Source organism: Rhinoderma darwinii, chromosome 3, assembly GCF_050947455.1.
Source record: "Rhinoderma darwinii isolate aRhiDar2 chromosome 3, aRhiDar2.hap1, whole genome shotgun sequence".
NCBI classification, from domain to species: domain Eukaryota; kingdom Metazoa; phylum Chordata; class Amphibia; order Anura; family Rhinodermatidae; genus Rhinoderma; species Rhinoderma darwinii.
In genome coordinates this window covers 243029604-243049674 of record NC_134689.1, presented here as the reverse complement: position 1 = coordinate 243049674, position 20071 = coordinate 243029604, and the positions used below count along the sequence as shown (strand labels likewise).

Genomic DNA, 20071 nt, shown 5'->3' with positions numbered 1-20071 from the left:
GTCACTGTTGTTCTCGCGGTCCCTGCTGTTCTCGAGATAACAGCAGAGGCCGCGCATGCGCGTTACAACAGAACAAGCCGATATACACCAAGTGGCGTGTCGTATACCCGGCAAAGAATTCAAGATCAAGAAAGCGGCAGAGCCAGAGCAGAGAGTGACGTCACCAGTCAAGTACCCCACAGCAGCATCTGGAAACGGGGCCACTTTGGGAAAATGTAAGTATTTATAAATTACATGAATTAAAGGGGTCTTTGAAAATATGATGGTATCTCGGACAACCCCTTTAAGCTGAGTTTACACGCCACAGATTTGTTGTGGATTTTCATCGCAGATTTTACCCTTTGCAATGCAACAGAGTAACGTGTGTAAAATCCGCGACATGTGAATTCAGCCTTAGGCCTCATGCACATGACCGTAAATTATTATGGATCAGTAATTGCGGCTAAAAATACTGATCCATTCATTTCTATGGATATATTTACTGATAAGTGTCTGGGCCGTAGAAATGACCTGCAAAAAATAGATGTCCTATTTTTTTTGCATTTACGGACCATGCTACTATACTTATTACTGTGAGCATGGTCCACAAGTGCGTATGACACTCCGCGGCCCGTTCATGCAGTATTTACTGAACGTAAATACTGTACGAACATGTGCATGAGGCTTTACTGTTGGCTAGGAGGCTGTACACTCTGAGAAATACCAGTCTGAGAAATAACCAATTTCCTGTACAATGATTTACACTTTATTAATCAATAAAATCTTCTGTACAGTGGAGAGCACCGCCATCTAACTCATTAACACTAGGCATCTAAAGATCATCTTGAAATTTGTGACATTCAAGACCTTATGCCCAAAGCTATTACAGTAATAACAATAAAAGCTAAAAATGCTGCTATGATTATTGGGTCATGTACTCACATCTTTAATGTCAACGGTTTTTTGGTGACAACAATAACTAATAAAACTGGATATCTTGTGTATTTTCAGTGTTCTTCTTTCACCAAACTAGAATATCTATATAAAGATCATTTATCTGCTTTTAAATAGAAAATCTTCTGGTTACATTTTTCACTTTTTTTTTTTTTATTAACCCCTTAATGTCCAGGCCTATTTCTTCCTTAAAGGGGTTTTCCCATCAGGGACATTTGACATATCCACAGGATATGTCATAAATGTCAGATAGATGCGGGTCCCACCTCTGGAACCCGCACCTATCACTAGAATAGGGCCCCCTAGACCCGGTTCTAGCTTTTTGTGCTCACGCTGACCCCTGGCCACTTCCTGATTACGCGGTCGGGAGTTACGGAAACCGTGTAACACTCTGAGCTACGCTGTTTCCGTACCTCCCATAGTAGTGAATGCCCGTTACGGAAGCAGAGTAGCATGCGAGCTACGCTGCTGTTTTCTCCTTCATGGTCGGAAATCAGCTGAAACACAGAGGTAGAATGGGGTTTAGGGGCCCCGTCCTAGAGAAAGGTGCGGGTCCCAGAAGTGACACCACCCTTAACCACTTCCCTCCGCAGCCATATTTTTGGTTTTTCATTTTCGCTTGTTCCTCCCCACCTTTCAAAAGCCATCTTTTTTTTTGTCTATTTATAGCCGTATGAGGGCTTGCTTTTCGCAGGATGAGTTTTAGTTTTTTACAGCACCATTTATCATAAGGCTGGGTTCACACGACCATGTTACGTCCGTAATGTACGGAACGTATTTCGGCCGGAAGACCCGGACCGAACACAGTGCAGGGAGCCGGGCTCCTAGCATCATAGTGATGTACGATGCTAGGAGTCCCTGCCTCGCTGCAGGACAACTGTCCCGTACTGTAATCATGATTACAGTACGGGACAGTAGTTCCACGCAGAGGCAGGGACTCCTAGCGTCATACATCACTATGATGCTAGGAGCCCGGCTCCCTGCACTGTGTTCGGTCCGGGTCTTCCGGCCGAAATACGTTCCGTACATTACGGACGTAACCTGGTCGTGTGAACCCAGCCTAACATATAATGTACTAGGAAGATGGCAAAATGGGAAAAAAAACAACTATTTCCCCATTGATTTTTGGGTTTTGTTTTTATTGCGTTCACCGTTCGGTAAAAGCAACACCCTAACTTTATTGTGCGGGTCAATGTGATTAAGTGATACCAATTTAACTTTTTTTTTTTAATGTTTTACTACTTTTACAAGGGAAAAACTAATTGTTAAAAATAAAATTTGTTTTGTCGCCGTATTCTGAGAGCCTTAACTTTTTTCTGTCGCAGGAGCGCTGTGTGGGCTTGTTTTCTGTGGGACGAGCTGTAGTTTTTGTAGGTACAGTTTTGAGGTGCATACGACTTTTTTTTATTTTTATTTTCCCACTCCGTTCATCATGTGGGTTTTGTTTTTTGTTTTTTTTTCTTTTGGGATGAGGGGGGGGGGGGGGTTTGGACTGTAACATTTTCTATCTATCGTGGGGAACGTGCGGGCCGTGTAAGGCCCGTGAGATCATTTGGTCCGGACCGACCTCACTCAGACCAGGCTGCCGCTGCGTCATTCGCTACTTGGCTCCGTCCCCCTACTCACTCACATTTTGGAGAAGGGCGGACGGAGCGGCGGTCCGAGTGAGGCTGATCGGACTGGTCCACTCTTGGGCCAGCATGCGTCACCTGACTGGACCACTCCCGTCACAGCATGGCCTGACCTCACTCTGACCGCCGCTGCTGCCGTGTACATTTAGGAACAGGAGGAGGGCGGTGGTCTGAGCCAAGTATGGCGGCGGTCTCAGTGAGGCCAGTGCGTGCCGGTCCGGGAGTGGACAGTCCAGTCACCTGACGTGAGGTCAGGTGACTCAGGTCAAGTGACTGGACTGGTCCACCCCTGAGTCGGCACGCATTGACCTCCTCACTCAGACTGCCACATGCTCATTTATTAGTAATGAACGACATTACTTGGCTCCCTCCTCCTGCTCCTGACCTAAAATTTAGAAACTTACCTGAGGCTGGGTTCACACACCCTATTTACGGATGTAATTCGGGCGTTTTAACCTCGAATTACGTCCGAAAATACGGCTCCAATGCGCCGGCAAACATCTGCCCATTCATTTGAATGAGCTTTGCGATGTTCTGTGCCGACGGTCATTTTTTTTACGCACCGCTGTCAAACGACGGCGCGTAAAAAAGACGCCCGCTTCAAAGAAGTGCCTGTCACTTCTTGGGACGTAATTGGAGCCGTTTTCCATTGACTCCATAGAAAAACAGCTCCAATTATGTCCGTAATGGACGCTGCGAAAAACGCGAGTACATGCCATTACGTCTGAAATTCAGGAGCTCTTTTCTCCTGAAAACAGCACCGTCATTTCAGCCGTAATGGACGCTGCCGTGTGAACATACCCTCAATGTAGCTGTAGTGTAGACATAGGACCTGTCCTAAAGGCATGAAGTGAGGTCAGGTGACTTAAAGGGTCTTTTTTCCATCAATTACATTTTATGATATCCACAGGAAATGTCAGATAGATGCGGGTCCCATCTAAACCCCGTTCTACCTCTGTTGTGGCTAACTTGTGTAATTTCCGACCATGAAGAAAGAAACAATGTAGCTCGGTGAGCTACGCTGTTTCCGTAAACCCCCTAGAACTGTTACGGAAACAGCGTAAATCGCATGCTACACTGATTCCGTAACTGCCATTCACTACTATGGGAGCTACGGAAACAGCTCAGCGAGTTACGCTCTTCTTCTTGGTAGGAAATCAGCTGGAAACACAGAGGTAGAATGAGGTTTAGGGGCCCGTTCTAGAGATAGGTGCCAGCATCTATCTGACATTAAAGAAAAGACTGATGCAACTTTTTTCTTTTGTGTCCACTCCTGTGTTTGGCTCAAAAACAGAACCAAAATCTGCCACAAAACGACATAAAAAAAAATGTGTGTGATCCTGGCCTTAAAATGACAGGCAGTCTAATAGGACATGCCTCTTGCACTGCCTAATAGGCATACAGTTGTGGCAGGCCTGAAACCTTATGTTTGCCCCCCCGTGGCCATGGCAACCCTTTGGTAGTCGATGACAGAGGGAGCCCCTCACTCTGTCAAACTTCTTAAATGCCATGGTCATTATTCACCGCAGCGTTTAAAAGGTTAATAGCGGTTACAGCATCGGTGTCAGTCACAACCGGGCTCCCGTAGTGCTTGCGCAGGCACAACTTCCATGCCTGCACGATCACCGTCACATGTACAGCAGCACCTTCCTGTGACGTGCATGTATGTGAAAATGCGGTAAAGGGTTAAAAAATATCCAACAGGATGCCTATACTATTATAATTGACTTATATGGTAAAATAACTAGGATCTCTTTGGATCCTGTTTTTCAATAGGACAGAAAAATAAGACAGGCTGTTTTTCTTGAAAAAACTGATCCAGACGTAAACCTGTCAAATGGATTATAACAGGACGCTTTTCAAATAGATGCTTTTCCCACATAAAACTGAGTCCTGTATAGGATATCAGTTCATAAAAAAAAAACAACTGGGCGTCCTAACAGGAGCTATAAACGTGGTATGAACTAAGCCTAAATAAGATTTTTCTGTGGTAACATTATTTCCCACTTTAAGGCTGGATTCACACGAGCGTGTGCGTTTTGCGCGCGCAAAAGGTACATAACCGCTCCGTGTGTCATCACCATATGATGCGCGGCTGCGTGATTTTTGCGCAGCCGCCATCATTATGACACTCTCTTTGTATGTTTGTAAACAGAAAAGCACGTGGTGCTTTTCCGTTTTCATTCATAGTTTTTACTGCTTCCGTATGCTGCGCGTGATTTTCACGCACCCATTGACTTCAATGGGTGCGTGATGAGCGAGAAACGCACAAATATAAGACATGTCGTGAGTTTTACGCAGCGGACACACTCTGCGTAAAAATCACTGACTGTCTGAACGGCCCCATTGACTAACATAGGTCCGTGCGGGTCGCGTGGAAATCACGCGCGTAGCACGGATGTATATCACGTTCGTCTGAATAAGCCCTCAGGCTGGGTGAATTAAAGTTGAATGGGAATGACATGAAAGTCACGGTTGCAATGCAACATCTAATTTTCTATATGGAAAAAAGTCCATTCCAAAATGGTTGGAAACATTACCCTAGTCACAAGGTCCCATGCAACTTTTTCTCCTGAGGAAACTGAGGTTGCTTTACAACCATGACTTTAAGTCGCCGTATAGTCCCATCCTAAAAGACGATCCTAATTGAGCGTTTATACAGCATGTTGTTGTACCTAGCCTTGGCTCTGGCCACACAGGAAAGGCGAAAACGCATCGAAGCACTTGTACTATTGCAGACAATTTTCTGGTGTAAATCTGGATTGGTCAATGGCACGTGCATCATGTTTCTTCAAGTTTGTGCAACATTTTTAATGTCATAAAACTTTGGATAGCCTACGTCTGATCAGACCAGAGGATACATGTTCAAAAAGTCATAGATGCAACATTTCATTTATTTTGTGACCGGTTTCGGTGAGCATGCTTCGAAAATATATACTAATTTTACTTGCAGCTATGCGATATTGAGAATTTGGCACACTTCCAACTTTGTGTTGGCACAAAACCGCTTTTAATACATGGGCCCCTTGTGTGTATGAGAGAATTTTCATATGTGGATTGCCAACTATGTGTTCAGAAAGAAAATAAATTCACGTATCAAGAGTTATTCTATTATTAAAACAATCAACATAATGATTGTGCTTGGACAATCCAGAAATATTGTATGCGCATAAATATTTCATTCATTCTTTCTCCGGAAAAGCCAGTTTATCCCATATAAAAACAGCGTCTGAGTAAGTTGAAACATGAAAATTGTTTTGTAATTTGACTACGAAATAAAACAAAAATATACAGTAGGTTTAACTTGGTTTCTAAGTGCGTTTTACCATAAACCTCTCTGAGGGCCTTAATTCCATTATTATGTCATGCTATAGAACAGGAGCTTCAACAATGACAATTCACCGATATGTCACAATACCACCACATCCATCATTCTGAACGGACTCCTACTTACAGTGATTTTCCTTCCTATCATGCGGAAAGACACAAAGTGGCAATGAAGCTCCAGGTGTTTATACATGTCACCACCATTCTACTGTGGCATTTTATGGATTATGCCACTGCCTTTCCCTACCCTGCCAGTAAGTTTGCGTGTATATAACTAAACATGGGAAAAAATTACAAGTGGGTTCAGAGCGCACTGATCATGTTATATCTTAGTCCAAACCTGCTGACACATCGATAGGGCAAACATTGGGGGACGCATATCAAAACTTGTACAAAGGAAAAGTGAAGTAGTTTACAATGGCAACCAATCAGGTTGCTGCTTTCGTTTTCCTAAAGGCCCTTGAAAAATGAGAGGTAAGGTCTGATTGGTTTCCATGGGCAACTGCTCCACTTTGTATCAGTTTTGATATATCTACTCCATTGTTTCAAATCTCACATGTGGCTCAGTGCATACTAAACAGACAGACAATATCAATGTAAGATAAACTAGTTTGGCATCCAAACACATATGTAGCAACATATGTAACGTGAATATACACATTCTTAAAAACAAGTGAGTTTGCTTCAATCACGTAAATCACAAAAATAATCCACTGAGATCAGCGACAGGTAGCTATTTCTAGCTTGTGTATTCAGACTTCTTAGGTGTAATAACATATCAAGTGTGATACAGTATATTCTAGTTATTGGTTTTGTGTTTCAATTATTGTCTTCTCAGTATTTATAAACTTTATCTAGGTGTACAATTTGCATATCTCTGCCCTCTGTCCCTAAATGAGGATTAACTGCCTTGTATTTTGGTTGCATATGGGACTAAACTATCCAAATATCTCGGAAAAAGTTGCCCATGGCAACTAATCAGGTCACTGTTTTCCTTTTCAAAGACCCTCTGAAAAATTAAAGGTGGAATCTGATTGGTTGCCATGGGCAACTAATCCACTTTTCCTTTGCACCAGTTTTGATAACTCTCCTCCAATGTCGTTTTTTTTAATAACTTGAGCCCCATGCATTAAAATCCGTAATGATAAAACTGCAACCAATCAGATCACTTTTTTTATTTTATAATCTACACCTGAAAGAGGAGAGCTGCAATCCTATTGGTTGCTGTGGGCGACGTCTCTATTATTAGCACTAGTTTTCAGAACTGATGCCCATTGTTTTATGATTTTGTGAAAAATTATAGTTGCCATCAATCAATCAAATATTTTTTATGTAATTTCCTGAGCTGCAAAAGTCAACCTCTCCAGTTATGACAAAATATATTTATCTTTAGGTCTAGTTCTAACAGGAAAAGGAAGCAGATGAAATAACCAAGTGTAAAGTAGTCTGCCGACTGGTGGAACATAGCTGTAAACATGATATAATTGTTAGTGACATGAACACAGCATTCCCCTATGATATCAGCTGCTTTCTTTCCGATTTTCCTTTGTCTTTTTTTTAACTCTGATCTACAGGAACAAGATTTAACTCTATAGTGTGAGATATATTTATCCTCCCTTTTGGGAGAAAATTACGTACATTTTTTTAACTGTACAATTCTACCTTAAAAGTACATAAAAGGGCTTTCAATGTTGTAACGGTATTACACCTGTATAAAGTATTATTATCTATAGAAATTTGGTTTCAGTCAACTGGAAAATCCTCTCCCTTTTATACACTACTCATGTTGTGACTGTGCCATATTCCGATTTTATCATAGTGACATTCCACACCTACAAAAGAAAAATAATAAAAAAAATCAAGTTGTCAAGCACCTGAACAATGCAGCCTGAGCCTTTATCCCAAAAGTGTAGAAGTTGCAAGGAGAGGAGTGAATTGATTATTTTAGAATTTGAACAGTGGCCAAGAGCACATGAACCCCACTGAAATGCCGCACACATTAACCCCTTCCCGCTTTGGCCACTTTTGACCTTCCTGACAGAGCCTCATTTTTCAAATCTGACATGTTTCACTTTATGGGGTAATAACTTCGGAATGCTTTTACCTATTCAAGAGATTCTGAGACTGTTTTCTCGTGACACATTGGACTTTATGTTACTTTCAAAAATTTTCTCGGTACATTTAGTATTTCATTGTGAAAAACACCAAAATGAAGTGAAAAATTGCAAAAATGTGAATTTTTCTAAATTTAAATGTATCTGCTTGTAAGACAGGCAGTTATACCACACAAAATGGTTCCCAATTAACATACCCCATATGTCTACTTTAGATTGCCATAGTTTTTTGAACATCATTTTATTTTTCTGGGACGTTACAAGGCTTAGAACTTTTGCTGCATTTTCTCACATTTTCAAGAAAATTTCAAAACGCTATTTTTCAGGGACCAGTTCAGTTGTGAAGTGGCTTATAGGGCCTTATATATTAGAAACCCCCAATAAGGTCACCCCATTTTAAACACTTCACCCCTCAAAGTATTCAATACAGCATTTAGAAAGTTTTATAACCCAGGATTTAAACCAAAGTAGAGGTGAAATTTACAAATTTCATTTTTTTTGTTGCAGAAATTCATTTTTAATTCATTTTTTTTTTGTAACACAAGTTTTACCAGAGAAATGCAACTCAATATTTATTGCCCAGGTTCTGCAATTTTAGGAAATATCCCACATGTGGCCGTAGCGTGCTACTGGACTGGAGCACAGGCCTCAGAAGCAAAGGAGCACCTAGTGGATTTTAGGCCTCCTTTTTATTAGAATATATTTTAGGCACCATGTCAGGTTTAAAGGGTTCTTGCAGTACCAAATCAGTGGCAATATCCCAAGTGACCCCATTTGGGAAACTACACCCCTCAAGGAAGTTATCTAGAGGTATAGTGAGCATTTTGACCCCACAGGTTTATTGCAGAAATTATTGGAAGTAGGCTGTGAAAATGTAAATCTACATTCTTTCAAAAAAAATGTAGTTTTTTTTTTCTCATTTCCACAAGGACTAAAGGAGAAAAAGCAACACAGCATTTGTAAAGAAATTTCTCCCGAGTAAAACAGTACCCCATATGTCGTACTAAACGACTGTTTGGACACACAGCAGGGCTCAGAAGGGAGCTGAAATTTAGCAGGAATGGTTTGCGGAGGCCATGTCGCATTTGCAAAGCCCCTGAGAGACCAAAACAGTGGAAACCCCCCACAAGTGGCCCCATTTTGGAAACTACACTCCTTGACGAAATTATTAAGGTTATAGTGAGCATTTGGAACCCGCAGGTTTTTTGCAGAAATTATTGGAAGTAGGCCGTGAAAATTAAAATCTACATTCTTTCAAAGAAAATGTAGGTTTAGCTAATTTTTTCTCATGTCCACAAGGACTAAAGGAGAAAAAGCACCACAACGTTTGTAAAGCAATTCCTCCCGAGTAAAACAATACCCCACATGTGGTCATAAACGGCTATTTGGACACACGGCAGGGCTTAGAAGGGAAAGAGCGCCATTTGGCTTTTGGAGCTCAAATTTAGCAGGAATGGTTTGCGGAGGCCATGTCGCATTTGCAAAGCCCCTAAGGGACCAAAACAGTGAAAACGCCCAAAAAGTGACTCCATTTAGTGAGCATTTTGACCCCATAGGTGTTTCATAGATTTTATTAGAATTGGGCAGTGAAAATAAAAACAATCCTTTTTCTTCAATAAGGCGTAACATTTTTCATTTTCTCAACAAATAAAGGAAAAACATAATTCCAATATTTGTAAAGCAACTTCTCTGGAGTACGGAAATACCCCATATATGGTCATAAACTACTGTTTGGGCACACGGCAAGGATCAGAAGAGAAGGAGCGCCATTTGGCTTTTGGAGTACAGATTTTGCTGGATTGGTTTGACACCATGTCGCATTTGTAAAGCCCCTAAGGTACTAGTACAGTGGAAACTACCCAAAAGGGACTCCATTTGTGATACTACACCCCTTGAGGATTAATCTGGGTGTGTAGTGAGCATTTTGACCCCATAGGTGTTTCATAGATTTTATTTGAATTGGGCAATGAAAATAAAAATTTCATTTTTTTCCAATAAGACGTAGCTTTAGCGCAAAATTGTTCATTTTCTCAAAAAATAAAGGAGAAAAAGGACCACAACATTTGTAAAGCAATATCTTCCGAGTATGGCAATACCCCATATGTGGTCATAAACTGCTTTTTGGGCACACGGCAGGTCTCAGAACCGAAGGAGCGGCATTTGACTTTTGGAGTGCAGATTTTGCTGGATTGGTTTCTGGTTGTTATGTCGAATTTGCAAATCCCCTGTGGGACCAAAACAATGGAAACCCCCCAGAAGTGACACCATTTTGGAAACTACACCCCTCAAGGTATTCACCTAGGGGTATAGTGAGCATGTTAACCCCGCAGGTGTTTTGCAGAAATTAGTGTGTACTCGATGATGCAGAGTGAAAATGAGATTTTTTTTCCATAGATATGCTAATAGGTGGTGCCCAGTTTGTGCCACCATAACAAGACAGCTCTCTAATTATTATGCTGTGTTTCCCGGTTTTAGAATCACCCTACATGGGGCACTAATCTTTTGCCTGGACATTCGACAGCGCTCAGGAGTGAAAGAGTACCATGTAAAATTGAGGTCTAATTTGGCGACTTACAAAGTATTGGTTCACAATTGCAGAGGCTCTGATGGGAAATAATACAAATAAACCCCTGAGAAGTGACCCCATTTTAGAAACTACACCCCTCAAGGCATTTATTAAGGGGTGCAGTGAGCATTTTCGCCCCACCGGTCTTTTCCATAAATGAATGCGCTGCGGATGGTGAAAAGTAAAAATTTAAATTTTTCCCCAGATATTCCAATTCAGTGGCAGATATGTCATGCCCAGCTTATGCCACTGGAGACACATATCCCAAAAATTGTTAAAAGGGTTCTCCTGGGTATGGCGGTGCCATATATGTGGAAGTAAACTGCTGTTTTGGCATTCTGTAGGGCTCAGAAGAGAGGGAGGACCATTTAGCTTTTGAAGCGTAGATTTTGCTTGGTAGTAGTTTTGTTTGGAGTTTTACTGGTATTTCAGTTTCTAATGTGGGGGCATATGTGAGCTGGGCAGATTACATCAGGGGCATAGTCAGGTGGTATAATAATGGGGTAAACAATAAAATAATCCATAGATGCGTGTTATGCTGTGAAGCAATTCTTACTGCACAGGCCGGAGTCGCACTGATAAATGATGTTGTTTCTTACCCCCCTTTTGGTCCACTCTCCGCACCTCTGGAGCTTGGGGAATTGTGCTAGGAAAGTATCGTCCTGCTATAATACGGGAACGATCGCTTCCAGCAGATATGTTTGGGCCCTCCCCTTCCTGGTTCCCTAATTTTAGGGCCCCGATGAATCGCCTCTTGAAACAGAAGAAATGTTCCCCTCGGGCCGGCACAACTGCATATTTTTATTTCTTGACTTATTGGAGCCTTAACTAATTTTATTTTTTCATAGACGTAGCGGTATGAGGCCTGTTTTTTTTGCAGGATGAGCTGTAGTTATTATGGGTACCATTTTGGGGTACATGCGACTTTTTGATCACTTTTTATCCTATTTTTTGGGAGGCAAGGTGACCAAAAAACAGCAATTCTGTCATAGTTTTTTTAAAGGTTTTTATTATACAGCGTACACCATGCGTTATAAATTACATGTTAACTTTATTCTGCGGGTCAGTACGATTCCGGCGATACCTAATTTACAGCACTTTTTTATGTTTTACAACTTTTTGCACAATAAAATTACTTTTGTAAAAAGAATGTATTTTTTTCTGTCGCCATGTTGTGAGAACCATAACTTTTGAATTTTTTCGCTGACGGAGCTGTATAAGGGCTTGTTTTTTGCAAGACGAGCTTTAGTTTTTATAAGTACCATTTTTGGATACATTCGACTTTTTGATCAGTTTTTATTTCAATTTTTGTAGGGCAAAGTGACCAAAAAACAGAAATTCTGGCATTGTTTTATAAGTGGTTTTTTTAACGCCGTTCACCGCGTGGAATAAATAATATAATATTTTTATCGTTTAGGCCATTACGGTCGCGGCGATACCAAATATGTATGGTTTATTAATTTTTTTCAATAATAAAGGACTTGATAAGGGAAAAAGGACGATTTTGTTTTATTTTATTACTTGAAACTTTTATTATACTTTTCTTTAGTCCTACTAGGGGACTTGAAGGTCCAACTGTCATATTTTTTTCTACTACATGTAGTGCAATGTATTAGATCTGTCAGTCATTCACTGACATCAGGTAGTTTAGGCTTCGCCTCCGGGCGGGGCCTAATCGGCTTCCGTAATGGCAGACAGGAGGCTATTGTTTGGTCTCCTGTTGCCATACTAGCAGTCGGTAGCCGTGCGATTGGAGGGCACAGCTGCCGATCTGCTAACAACCACAAAGATGCATTGATCGCTGCATCTAAGTGGTTAATGGCAGGGATCGGAGCTAGCTCCGGTTCCTGCCATAACAGGTGGATGTCAGCTGTAACATACAGCTGACATCCACCGATGATGACACCGGCTCATCTCCTGAGCCGGTGCCATCTTGTCGGCGGCTACGGAAGCCTTTCAGCCCCCATCTCCGGGCGGGGCTGAAAGCTTTCTGTGCTAGGCAGACCGGGAGGCCACTATTAGGCCTCTGGTTGCCATTGCAGCCATAGACACCGCGGCAATTTCATTACTGGGGTGTTGATGAGCTGCAAACACCTAAAAATGCAGCGATCACGTTTGACCGCTGCATTTAAGGGGTTAATGGCGGGGATCGAAGCTAACTTTGGTCTCCGCCATTACAGCAGGGTGTCAGCTGTATGATACAGCTGACATCCGGGGATGATGGCACCAACTAAGCTTCTGAGCCGGTGCCCTGGATTTGTCGTAAGTATAGGACTTTTTGCGGGAAGCACTGGCTTTCCATGACGTATACTTACGACAAATGTCAGGAAGGGGTTAAAGTGCAAGACCCACTTAAAAAATTGCTGCTCAAATGGAGTTAAACAGCTCAAGTCTTTCATGGGCTTCTTAATAAATGTTTAGCATCTCACTCCAGCTTGATTTTTTTTAAGACTAGCACACTTAATACATCCGCCCCTATTACCTTTATTTACCAGGGACCAAGACCACTCTCATTCTGCTTCTGAACTGGGGCCCCAATTCAAGACATTTTAAAGGGAATCTAGAAATTTACCAAGACTGTGTACTAATAAATAATGTTTAGACACGATTGCTAAACTGTTTTAGGCTCTTCATAAGGCATTGTTGAAGATTACTGGGGCTATGTTCTTTATTTTCTGCCCAGCCACTAGTGGCAGACTTTCATTCCTCCTTTTTTATTTTGCTAATATTCAAAATATCCTTTACAACCATACTGTATTGTGGTTAAAAGGGTTGTCCCAACTGATGAAACTTTTCTCAATATCTGACTCAACTGATCACTGCGAGTCAAGCTCTTGAACTCCTCAGCGATCAGCAGCATTGCCTAGAAAGGCTGCAGGTGGCCACCCAGTTCTGGGAAATGTAGTATTACATATCATGCAGCAGCTTTTCACACTCACAGCTAATAGAGATTGGTCCCCTCTATGACACCATCATCAATACCTAGAGAATAGGACACATGGATATCTGGTTGCGTCAACCCTTTTCGGCTGAGATCACATGGGGCGGATACGCTGTGTAAAAGCACGCAGCGAATCCACCCTGTGCGACGAGTGAATTCCAGGTGAAAACCCGTGCCAAACTCTGGTGCAGTTTTTCGCCTGTAATGTCTGCTGCGGAAAACTGCAGCACTTAGCCGGCATGCCCCCTGGGATGATGTTTCATCTCAGGAGACCGCTGCAGCCTGTGATTGGCTGCAGCGGTGGTCACTTGGGATGAAGACTCATCCCAGGAGACCGGCCCTCTGACGTCATCCAGGCCGGCCTCTTGATATGACTATTCATCCCATGTGACCGCCGCTACAGCCTGTGATTGACTGCAGCGGTCACATGGGATGACGCGTCATCACAGGTGGCCGCCCTGGAGGAATAAACACAGAATCCTGGGTAAGTATAAGATTTATTTATTTTTTGAGTTGCATTTTTTGTGAATCGCTGTAAACCTGCCGCAAAAAAAACGCAACAACTGCTATTTGTTGCAAGTTTTACCCCCCATTAAATTCAATGTGGAAAACCCGCAACAAATAAGTAGCACTTACGCAAATACAATTGACATGCTGCGGAATAAAATCCGCACCACAGGTCAATTTCTGAGAGATTTCCGCTCAGTATTTACGCAGCGAGTGGATGAGCTTTTATTAGTCTCATCCACTTTGCTGTTACTGTATTTGCTGCGGATTTTCCGGAACAAGTTCCGTTGCGGAAAATCCGCAGTATTTACGCAACGTGTGAACTGACCCCTAAAGTATGATTTTCCGGGATTTTGTAAATAAAGCTAAATTAAAAAGGCGCTAAATGTGTTCTATAGAAGAAAGCATTTTTTTTTTAATATGCATCTCATCCATACACGATTCTTTATGGACCACAGAGTAGTATGGATGAGAAGGTATCAAAAATAAGTTATTTACCAGCAATCAGCTTTGATTCCATGCCTAGTGCTCGGTTATTTTAGACCTATTTATACAATTCTGGAAATCCCTTTATTCTTAACAATTCCTTTTATTTATGTAATATTATAATAGAGAATAAAATCTATTTAAATATTCTCTTCCACTGTAGCATGTGGAAATCGTCCTTTGGCAAGCCATGAATTTGGATCACGCATTGTTGGAGGAAAAGATGCCCTCCCTGGGACCTGGCCGTGGTTAGTCAGCATCCAGCAGCCCATAGATGAAGAGACTTTTATACACATGTGCGGAGGCTCAATCTTGAACACTCGCTGGATTCTAACAGCTGCCCACTGCTTAAAGGATCAAGCCAAGTAAGAAACACCATCACTCGCACAATTACAAATATTCTAGGCAGACAAACGGGAAAGTTCAGGTGCAACTCACACTCAATAAGTTTAGTGGTGCTCAGTGCAGGCCTAGGAGATGGTAAAGTCAGTCCACAAATTCCAATTCTGCAAGAAATAATTAGCACGGCACTCACCCAATTACTTTCATATTTGTATTGCCTTTTCAGTGCATATCCAAAAGATAAATTTAGTGCAGGAGCTGGCAGGGCTCCTTCTCAAAATCCGTCAGACACCGAACTCGCGTCACACATGACACATAATGAAGCGTCATGAAGAACGCGAAACGGCCGTCTAGCTTACATCAGACATATAAATCTGTATACAAAAGCAGAATCTGAAAGTATCCAGACGTATAATGGGCCAATATGTAAAAATTTATGTAAAAAGCAGATAAACACATCAAGCTGGAGACAGAGACTCATTGACAAAGAGTATATAACTAGCCCTAAATAAAATGTTCTTCAATAATATAAATAATAAAAACATTAAAACTACATGTGTTGGCCCTTTAAAAATGAATGATGAAGAAATTGTGAAAGTTTATGAGGAAAAAGCTACTTTAGTAAACATTTTTCTTTCTACTGTGTTCACAGAGAAGAATAAAATGTCAGGTGAAATGCAGAGGTATAAACTAAATTATTCATGAAAGTATGTTCACAAGGGCTATTTTCAGCCGTTTTTTTTGGCTATAAACGCCACGAAAAAGGCTAAAAATGTGGAGGCTGAATGCCTCCAAACATCTGCCCTTTGACTTCAATTTGAAAAACAGCGTTCCATTCCCACGGGGTGTTTTTTACACGGCCGTTTTTAAAAACGCCTCGTAAAAAGAAGTGCATGTCACTTCTTGAGCCGTTTTTCATTGACTAAATAGAAAAGCAGCTCCAAAACAGCCTTAAAAAACGCTGCAAAAAACGTGAGTTGCTTAAAAACCGGCTGAAAATCAGGGGATGTTTTCCCTTGAAAACAGCTCCGTATATTCAGCTGTTTTTTGCTAAGCATGTAAACATACCCTTAAATGTCACCATGTAACCCAGGAAGAAGTGCAGCTCTGCCTTAAAAAGATTAAAATAGACAAATCACTGGGTCCAGATAGAATACACCTGCGAGTTCTAAGGGAATTAAGTACAGTAATAGACATTCTATTAATTCTAATGTTTAAAGCGGCTCTGTCACCATTTTATAAGTGCCCTATCTCCTACATAATGTGATCAGCGCTGTAAAGTAGATAACAACAGTGTTTTTTTATTTTTAAAAACGATCATTTTTGAGCAAGTTATGAGCAATTTTAGATTTATGCTAATTACTTTCTTAATGCCCAACGGGGCATTTTTTAACTTTTGACCAAGTAAGTGGGCATTGTGAAGAAAAGTGTATGATGCTGACCAATCAGCGTCATACACTTCTCTCCATTCATGTCCATTTGTACTCAGCACAGTGTGATCTTGCGAGATCATGCTGTGCTGTCACATACACCCACATTAACTTTACTGAAGTGTCTTGAGAGTGAATAGACATCACCTCCAGCCAGGTCGCGATGTCTATTCACACTCCTGACACTTAGATAAAGTTTGCTGTCAGCATGCTGTCATTCACAGCATGATCTCGCGAGATCACGCTGTGCAGCGATTAAGTCTCACACAAACTTTACCGAAGTGTCAGGAGTGTGAATAGACATCACGTCCTGGCTGGAGGCAATGTCTATTCCCTCTCAAAACACTTCAGTAAAGTTAATGTGGGTGTATGTGATAGCACAGCATTATCTCACAAGATCACGCTGTGCTGATTACAAATGGACATGAACGGAGAGAAGTATATAACGCTGATTGGTCAGCGTCATACACTTCTTTTTACAACGCCCACTTGGTCAAAAGTTAAAAAACGCCAAGTTGGGTATTAAGAAAGTAATTACCATAAATCTAAATTTGCTCATAACTTGGTCAAAAATTATAGTTTTTCTAAATAAAAAACACTGTTGTTATCTACATTACAGCGCCGATCACATTATGTAGGAGGTAGGGCACTTATAATGTGGTGACAGAGCCTCTTTAAGGATTCTATCATGACAGGGTTTGTTCCAAGGGACTAGCACATAGCAAATATTGTGCCAATATTCAAAAAGGGATTCAAAAGTTAGCCCGTAAACCAGGGGCGTAACTAGGAAAGACTGGGCCCCATAGCAAACTCTTGACCGGGGCCCCGCCCGGGTGCCACAAGCAGCCCCCCTTATAAATAGTGCCCCCTGTAGAATGTGCCATACAGCCCCCTGTAGACAGTGCTATATAGCCTCACCTATAGACAGCGTCACACCCCATTTGTAGATAGCGCCACACAGCTCCCCCTTGTGTATAGTGCCACACAGCTCCCCCTTGTGTATAGTGCCACACAGCTCCCCCTTGTGTATAGTGCCACACAGCCCCCCTTTGTGTATAGTGCCACACAGCCCCCCCTTGTGTATAGTGCCACAAGGCAATGGCGCATCCGAGAAAGTTTTATCAGCCAGGGAGATGTCACTCAAACATGGAAAGGTGGGTTTGGAGGCAGGACTATGTGACTCTTTAGGATAGCGGCCTTGCCCCATGAACCTCTAATGAGTAATTCGCATATAGAGTGCATCGTTTTAAAAGTGTATTTTAAAAATTTTGCTGCATCTGAAAAAAATATACAGGGGAATATTGTCAGGTCATGTATTACCGCATGGTGGCGGTTCAAGGGGTTAAAACTACCTGACAGATTCCCATTAAATATACAATGAATTGAGAACAATTCCATCTGCCCTGCAATTTTGTTATTGTAAATATATCCTATATAACTACAGATCCAGAACCAAGATCTGACATATATACAGTACCATAACCAAGCTCAGTACATAAATACAGCACTAGAACAAAGCTCATACATATATACAGCACCAGAATCAAGCTCAGTACATAAATACAGCACTAGAACAAAGCTAAGTACATATATACAGCACCAGAACAAAGCTCAGTACATAAATAAAGCACTAGAACAAAGCTCTGACATATATACAGCACCAGAACAAAGCTCAGTACATATATACAGCACTAGAACCATGCTCAGTACATAAATACAGCACTAGAACCAAGCCCATACATATATACAGCACCAGAACCAGGCTCAGTACTTACATACAGCATCAGAACTAATATCCGTACATATATACAGCACCAGAACAAATACAGCTCAATTTAGTGCAACCCCTGCCGCATAGGTTTGTACGGCGTAAAACTACAGCTTCCAGCATGGCCTGAACAATGGTGAGGATATGCTGAGAGATGCTGTTTCACAAAAAAAAACATATTATAATCATCTCGCTGCAGATCAAACAGTGACTACAGTACTGATTAGAGGCAGAATAAACATTTACATCAAGTGACTCACCGGTGATGTCTCAGATTCTAGTTCTTTTCTTCTACCTCCAGTCCAGACCTCTATGATGGATTTCTAACGGCCATGCCCCATTTCTGCAGTTTTCCGCTCAGATGTCTTCAGCTTCTCACTTTTAAAACATTTCTGCACCTATAAACAAAGTTAAAATTCTCAACACTTCTTGCACCTCTAACTATAATAGCGCCATACACTGTGTCCCTGATTATAATAGTACCATACACTGTCACACACACACCATGCCCCCTGTAGATAGTGCCCCCACAGCCACCGTGCTGTCCTACATATAGCTTCCCCTATAGGTAGTGCTCCACGTATAGCACACTTCTGTAGACAGTGCCCTACATATAGCCACCCTGTTGCTAGTGTACAGGTAACCCACCCCTGGATATAGTGTCCCACATATAGCCCACCCCTATAGAAAGTGCCCTAAAAATTAGCTCCCCTATAGATAGTGCTCTACATATAGCCCACCGCTGTATAGTGTCTCACATATAGCTCCCCCTGTATATAGTGCCCCACATAAAGACCCCCCTGTAGATAGTGGCCCACATATAGACCCCCCTGTATATAGTGGCCCACATCCCCACATATAGACCCCCCTGTATATAGTGGCCCACATATAGACGACCCCCCTGTAGATAGAGCCCCCACTATAGATAATGCCATTAACAGTTTTATGAGAAAAAAAATAAAAAAAAACTTTACTTACTCACATGATCCTGTTCACTGGCGATGCAGATCTGCTCTCTTCTGAGCGAGTCTGCAGGAGCTGAACGAGCGTCGTCCAATGAAGTTGATTGGCGGGCCAGAATGACTTGCCCCGTCAATCAGCGCCTTTCAAGCATGGAAGCTAGCCAATCAGCATCATTGTAAGGCGCTGAATGGTCGGAACAGGCCCGGCCAATCTGCGCCAATACATGTATTTGGCTGTCGCTAGCACCGGGGCTCCCTCCGGTGCTAGCGACGCCTCTAGGCATGAGAGGGCCTGTGTCACTCGGCCCATACTTGTTGGAGGCTCGGCAGCGTGGGCCCCATAGCTACGGCTGCTACCGCGGTAGTTACGCCACTGCCAGAAACTAAAGACCTGTAAGTTTAACCTCTATTGTGGGTAACATGTTTGGAGGTTTTCTAAGAGATTCTATCCTGGAGTATCTCAATGAGAATAAAGGCATAACTCCACATCAGCATGGGTTTATGAGGGATCGGTCCTGTCAAACTGCTCTGAGCAGCTTCTATGAGGAGGTACATTCCAGACTGGACTGCAGTAAGTCATTTGATGTCATATACCTTGATTTTCCTAAAGCTTTTTATACTGTGCCACATAGAAGGTTGCTACATAAAATGAGCATGCTGGAACTGGGGGAAAATGTGTGTAAGTGGATAAGTAACTGGTATAGTGATAATAACCATCCTCTGTTTTCTAACGGTACATACTCCGATACCGTTACTAGTGGGATACCACAGGGGCTAATATTGGGCCGTATGCTGTTTAATATATTTATTAAGGACCTTATATAACCTATAGATTTTCGGGTGCAATTAACACAAAAAAGTGTAGCGGAGAAAATATAAATTTTATTGACATATATCACAAACATTTAAAAATGAGTCATACAGAGCATGAAAAATAAAAACGTTCAAAAATCGCAGGGAGTACAGGTGCGAAAAAAATGGGGACAAAGTCCAGTGAGTGTAGCAACCAGACTAATTACATTGTTGTGTGGTCTGCACAAAGCTCCAAACTGATGTTTTGTAAC

General features: G+C 41.8%; 1 protein-coding gene across 1 annotated transcript in view; it reads left to right on the top strand.

Annotated features, from left to right (window-relative positions):
* The first annotated feature begins 6042 nt into the window (after positions 1 to 6042).
* LOC142748005 (acrosin-like) overlaps positions 6043 to 20071 on the top strand; it is a 46873-nt gene continuing 32844 nt past the window's right edge. The window contains exons 1-2 of the mRNA XM_075855123.1: positions 6043 to 6145; positions 14669 to 14870. Of these exons, the coding sequence (XP_075711238.1) occupies positions 6061 to 6145; positions 14669 to 14870 (287 nt within the window). The 5' untranslated portion in view covers positions 6043 to 6060. The remainder of the gene's footprint in view (positions 6146 to 14668; positions 14871 to 20071) is intronic.